Genomic DNA, 6,640 nt, shown 5'->3' with positions numbered 1-6,640 from the left:
TTTTGAGACAAATCTAAAATGCATTCATTGATTATAGGCAAGTAGTTCATTTAGAAAATTAGTTACAATTATTAGGTTGGTGCAAAAGTAATTGTGCTTTTTGCCATTGAAAATAATGGCAAAACCCACAATTTTGCATCAACATAATATATTCTTAAAAAATTAAGAGTTTTCATTTATTCACATTAATGGTTGGGACCAACATTTCCCTCTTTTTAAAAGGAACTTTTTCATGTAGGCTTTTGACCCTTGGAGCTGGAAAGGGGGGACCTCACGGGCAGTACAGGCATGGACTTTGGAGTCTGGTGGATCCGGGTCTTAACTCTGGATCTGCCACATACCAGCTCGAGCACTGAACTCAACTCTATGAGTTTGCACGACTAGATCTTGAAATAGGGTTAAATAATAGTATTTGTTGAGCTGCATTCTTGTAAATATTGTGTGTCACGGTGTGCCTACCACTTGCCGAGGACTCAATAGATGTTAGCTGTTGATAACATCATCTGTTTGACAGCCATTATTTCATACATGAGACAGGTGAGGCAAAGAGAAATTGTAAGTAACTTGTCCAAAGTCAGAAATGAAACTTGAAGACTAAAAACGCCTCTCTCTTAGTTAGTCTCAGATGTTTATGATAAAGAAGCATTTTTTTAAAAAGCGATGAACAGACTTTCTCATTTATTATTACAAAAAGTTAATCCTTTTCAGAGTGTTGTTTTCCAAAAATGTACCATTTTGTTTTCTTTTAGGATCTGGAGTTCCATGGAGTGATGAGATTTTATTTTCAAGATAAAGCTGCTGGAAACTTTGCAACAAAATGTATTCGGGTCTCTAGTACTGCCACCACTCAAGATGTAATCGAAACGCTCGCAGAGAAATTTCGACCTGATATGCGAATGCTGTCCTCTCCCAAGTATTCCCTCTATGAAGTGCATGTCAGCGGAGGTCAGTGTATACAGGAAGGGTTTGCTGGAGGTGTGCCCTGACCTGTGAAGAGACAGCTTGTCCAGGGCATGGTGGCCATGCCACAGGTTTACTGCTCATCTCCATCTTTCTTCTCTTTTGCGGTAGGAGAGTAGTTGGCAGGCTGAGAAAACTGTTTTGTGTCTGGGAATTGTTCTTATAAATCCCTGGCACACATATCTGTTGGAAGTTAGAATGAATGTATTAATTTTGCATATGCTTATTTCTTCAAAGATAAGTAGCGTCACATTTATCCAGCATATCTGGGTGTCACATACAGTGTGTAGTATGCGACCTGCTTTTTGAGAATGTTTTATATGGCTCTTATGTAGATATTATATTATTATAATTGTAACACAGTTAAATATATGGGTATGAGTCATCAATCTTGCTGTACTATTTTTGCCTTCTGAAGCAATATATTTTCATTATTCTTTGGGTATAATTTAGGGTATGTATCTTAAAGAAACCTCCTTATGTATTTAGTAATTTCTACTTGTGTTAACCTTAGAAATTTCTGAAAATATCTTATATAGCGATATCAAATGACAACTAAAGACTGATTAAGAAATGTGGAAATTTGGGTGAGTGCCATGGGTTGTGCCTGTAATCCTGGCACTTGGGGAGGCTGAGATGGGAAGATTGCTTGAGGCAACATAGTGAGACCCGTCTCTACAAAAAAATTAAAAAATAAGTCAGCTGGGCATCATGGCACATGCCTGTAGTCCCAGCTACATGGGAGGCTGAGGTAGGAGGATCACTTGAGTCCAGGAGTTTGAGACTTCAGTGAACTAGGATCGTACCACTGCACTCCACCCTAGGTGACAGAGTGACAGCTTGTCTCTAAAACAATTAATAAAATGAAAGTAGAAATTTTTAAATTTTCTCATTGGTGTTTTGGAAATGTTGAGTAACCTGTTTTAGTGAAATACAAATTATAGTTGGTGCAGCAAATAAATGATTTATGTATACCACATACCTAATTTGAATACCTCTTTTAAGTTCCATCCACAGATCTTTTTTGAACATTTTTTTTACTTAAAAAATACTGCTTTATTTGTACATATGAAATTAGACTAAAGTGTTTGTAATTTGTGGGATTTTCAGGTGTGACTAAATCCTTTTTCCCTCAGTAGTATGTAAGTCAGGCCATTTTTTCGTTATTGTTGTTTGTTCAGTTTTTTTCTTAAGGTTATGAGGATATTACCTTCCTCATTAATGCCAAAACTAAATTTGACAATAGAGGGTGTTCTCAATTTTGGATGATTTTTCTGAAGCTGAGTTTTTCCTTTACCTTAGAATCTTTGTAAATAGGTTACAAAGAATAAAATCTCTGTCGCTTCCACCTTTTTTTCTTTTTAGTCTGTGCTGTTCAGTTAGTTGAATACTGTCAAGTGTGAAGTCTTTGAATAATATGTAAGATTGGAGTTTGAGATCTAAAAATTGGATGATTTTGATTTTTTAAAGAAAGGGTGAAAACAAAAAGATGGTTAAAGAAGAAGGAAAATGGTGTCTTCCCCACTCCCTCAGGTACCCTTCCACACCTTTGTTTTCACCTGTGCCTCAGGTATGAGAAAAGCCCTAGCCTGCAGGTTCTCAGTCTTCTCTGGGCTACAGAACCCTTAGCGTCTCAGTAGTTTTTTAATAATGGCACCACTAGGCCAAAGGAAATACCTGATAGTCCATTTCATTAAGTAGTTAGATTCAGGTAGGTTAGTAAGTGTTTAACAGTGAACAATTAGGTAGATTTTGAAAAATAGTACACATAAGATGATGGAAAACTAAAGCTTTCGTTTTCTTCTTAATCATAGCTGCTGTCTGATGGGACAGTTGTGCCTCTTGGGCCTTTCCGAGCTCCTCAGACCCCGGGAGCCCTCACTTCTTGTCCATGTTGATTTTCAGACAGTGCTGCTTGTTTATTACAGTGTTATGGAAAACCCAGCTTTGTATGTATGTGATGCCGACAGAAGAGATGCTGTGCAGTGTACTGTGGTCCCGGAGCCACGTGAACCAGTTCTTTTTTTTTTGAGATGGAGTCTCGCTCTGTCGCCCGGGCTGGAGTGCAGTGGCACGATCTTGGCTCACTGCAAGCTCCGTCTCCTGGGTTTAGGCTGTTCTCCTGCCTCAGCTTCCCGAGGAGCTGGGACTACAGGCGCCCGCCACCACGCCTGGCTGATTTTTTGTACTTTTAGTAGAGACGGGGTTTCACCATGTTAGCCAGGATGGTTTCGATCTCCTGACCTCATGAGCCACTGGGCCCGGCCTACCTGAACCAGTTATTTTGGTGTCTGGCACGTGCACCTTGTTTCTCTTGAATATTTAAATACTCCTCAGTGCCCGGGGATCGCCTCAGCACGTTTGCCTAACGCAGCCCTAGTGAGCTAAAGCCCCAGCCCCAAGCCTTCAGCCACAGGGAAGCTCTGCATCTATTCTTTTTATATAGTACAAGTCTTTGTGTGAATTCAATAGGAAACATAAAAAAGGATCATGCTACTTTAAAAACGTGTATGAAACCACTAAGGCAGAAGAGATCTTAAATGCATAAAGATACGGTAGGACCCAGTTCCCTCTTTACCTTCACTGCTTACCCACATGCGCTTTAGAATATCTCAGCCCTCTTCTTGCTTTACTTTTATGATTTATACATAATTGTTAATGTTAGTTCTCTAAAAGTTGCGCTCTGAAGGATTTTCATCTAGTAAAAATTGTGCAACAAGAACAATTTGTTAATTTTGGTTTATGAAAGGAATTCAGACTTACTCTTCTATCCCTAATTTGTTACTCTGGTTTTCATTTCCAGTTGATAATTACCAGCCTCCTTTTAGCATATCCTGTATATAATCACCTGGATAATCTTTGTCAACACTATTAGCGGTAGAACTATCAGTATCATCATTGTTGTCATCATTATGGTGTCATTTTTTATGAGGAGGGTGGTGTTAGTAAACTTGCTCATTTAAAACTTAAATTTTTGGCATAGCATTGAAAGTGCTTTTTCAAATTAATAGTTATCGTCTCCTGTGTGAGGCTGTAGTAAGACCCTTGTGCCCTCACCATGTTGTTCTGCCTATCTTTCTGACAGTTTTCTGGAACAACTTATCCTTTCCTTCAAGGGCTGACCTGGTCACATAGTCTCTGGGCATCATTTCATTGAATAACCTAACCAAAGTGATCTTTTGTTTGTACTGCCTCACCTAGTGTTTTTATTGTAATATATTATTACTAATACAGGAGAGTACTGTTTTGCAGAGATACTTAGTATCTGTAAAAGGTCCCTTAAAAAAACACATTTAAAACTAGGATCAAAGCTGGATGTGGTAGCATGTACCTATAGTCACAGCTACTCAAGAGGCTGAGGTGGGAGGGCTACTTAAAATCGAGAGTTTGAGATCTGCCTGGGCTACATAGTGAGACCCTCGTCTGGAATCAAATTTTATAGTAAATGATGACAACGTTTGGAGACCTTTGTTAGAAAAACAAAGTCTGTCTCATATTTATCACTTACTGCTTCAAATATGGACTAATTGAAAAAACAAAGACTTTGTCTTGGGCTGTCTTTCTTGACTTTCTGTGTGACTGTTGGGATGTGATTATGAAGAGCACTTTGAGTTTAGGACTTGAACCAGTTTTTCTCAGAACGTCTTCCAGTCCTTGGAAAATCACATCTTTCTCTTGCAAGGAGTCTGTGTTATCTTCATCCTTATCAGTTGTCTCTTTAGTTAATAATTGGTCTGTCTGATCCTCATTTATCACTGGCCGAGTTTGTGCTTGATGGAGTTTTTACTATCACTTTAATCAGCATTGTGCAATCTTTTTTTTTGAGACAGGGTCTCACTTTGTCACCCAGGGTGGAGTGCAGTGGTGCCATCACAGTTCACTGTGGCCTCAACCTCTTGGACTCAAGCGATTCTCCCACCTCAGCCCTCCGAGTAGCTGGGACTACAAGCACACAGCACCACACTCGGCTAACTTCTTCTTCTTTTCTTTTCTTTTTTTTTTTTTTTCCTTTTTCTTTTTCTTTTTCTTTTTGGTGGAGATGGGGTCTCGCCATGTTGCCCAGGCTGGTCTCATACTCTTGAGCTCAATCGATCTACCCACCTTGGCCTCCCAAAGTGCTGGTATTCTAGGTGTGAGCCCAGCCAGCATCGTGCAGTCCTGTCCTTTTCTGCAAAGTGTAGCAGTTTGCAGTTTGTGTGACAGGGCATTGTCACATGCATTCTGACCTTGAGGTGATGTGACTGATAGGGTGCTGGGAAGTGGGCAGGGCTGGACAGCAGGGAGTGATGTTTGGATAGGGAGTCAGTGATTTTATTTTATGGTGAATTTTACTTTTCTTACTCAACCCTGAAAGTGCCGATTCTTGTGTTACTGACATTTAGGTTACAGAGCATTCCTGTGACATGTTTCTGAAAGAGGCATTTCTAAAAAAACTCAAATTCTGCCAAATTGTGTACTAAAAGATAGGGACTTTAAGATAAAGATTTGGGTAGGTCGCTCAATACCTGTTTAAATTTGTAGCAGTGGCTCAAAGAACAGTTGAAGGTTTGAGCAGAGTGAATGGATTTCTCCAAGCGGCAAGGAGAATTCCCGGGGAGTGTGGCCTGACTTGTGTGTGGGCCTTGCAGCCTCAGATCTGTTGCCAGCTCCTGCTTCCTTAGTCTTCTCCACCCTGGAATGGGTATCTTGGCCAGTAGGAGCAGGTCCATCCTTCAGTGCTGCCTTTCTTCCACAGCTTCCAGCGACTGTAGGCCTCTGTGAGGTGGTCGGGTTGTGTGAGGCTCTCACGGAGACCCTCTGGAGTACCATGTTCCTGATAAGTGTGCCTGGGAGGCTTGCTAATGAAACAAATAATATACCAAATATAGTCCTTTATATAAGAAAAGTGATGGTAACTCTATGGCAGAAGGAGAGGTGAGTGTTGAAGTGGACAAATTTTGGAGACAAGGATCAGATGCACAGAGATAGGAAGAATAGTGCAGTCATCACTTCCAAGACCAGTGGGGGCTGCTGCCATCGCTTCATGTAGGGTACAACATTAATATGATGAGAACAATCTCATAGAATCAGTGGAACTTCTGTGTGGTATTAACATTCTATCCTTATTTTCCAGTTGCATATGAGATCATTTGATTTACAGAAATAAACTTTTAGCAAAAACCATGTATACTTTTTTCTTATTTCATGTATATTTCTCTTATTTTCCCAGTTAGATCTAAATGAGGGAATTGCCTCTGTTCAGTGTCTGGCACTGGATATGTGATAAACGTACAGTAGCAACAAAATATCAAATTAATTAAAACTAATGATTTTACATTTTGAACAATACATTTCAATTTGCAAGTGGGTACTTTGTAAAATTAAATGTACATCAGAATGCTTGTATTAGCTAGTTCCATGAAATAACCATAGCTTATTCTTTTTTTCATTTCATGTTTTGAAGAAGAAAGAAGATTGGACATAGATGAGAAACCTCTAGTTGTACAATTGAATTGGAACAAAGATGACCGGGAAGGCAGATTTGTTCTTAAGAATGAGAATGACGCCATTCCTCCTAAGGTAGGAACCCTCAGTATTTTATGCCGGTCTTGGTCCAGGGCCAGGTCTGACAGATAAACAGGAGACTGATGTTTTGTTACAGGAGTTCCTTCTCTTTTTTGCTTCTGTTTATAAAGCCTTT

General features: G+C 39.7%; 1 protein-coding gene across 8 annotated transcripts in view; it reads left to right on the top strand.

Moving 5' to 3' along the window:
• The window catches only part of MLLT4 (myeloid/lymphoid or mixed-lineage leukemia (trithorax homolog, Drosophila); translocated to, 4), a 152,667-nt gene that overhangs the window by 49,279 nt on the left and 96,748 nt on the right, over positions 1–6,640 (top strand). For 6 of the 8 annotated variants that reach the window (XM_011999614.1, XM_011999613.1, XM_011999612.1 and 3 more), the window contains exons 1-2: positions 754–945; positions 6,407–6,519. In XM_011999614.1, coding sequence (XP_011855004.1) covers positions 771–945; positions 6,407–6,519 — 288 coding nt within the window. In that variant the 5' untranslated portion in view covers positions 754–770. Of the gene's footprint in view, positions 1–753; positions 946–6,403; positions 6,520–6,640 lie in introns of those variants that run through there. The other 2 variants (XM_011999610.1, XM_011999609.1) reach the window with 2 other exon arrangements.

This window comes from Mandrillus leucophaeus, unplaced genomic scaffold (assembly GCF_000951045.1).
Source record: "Mandrillus leucophaeus isolate KB7577 unplaced genomic scaffold, Mleu.le_1.0 Scaffold6, whole genome shotgun sequence".
NCBI classification, from domain to species: Eukaryota; Metazoa; Chordata; class Mammalia; order Primates; family Cercopithecidae; genus Mandrillus; species Mandrillus leucophaeus.
The sequence above is the reverse complement of the archived record's forward strand: the minus strand, read 5'-3'. Positions and strand labels throughout refer to the sequence as shown.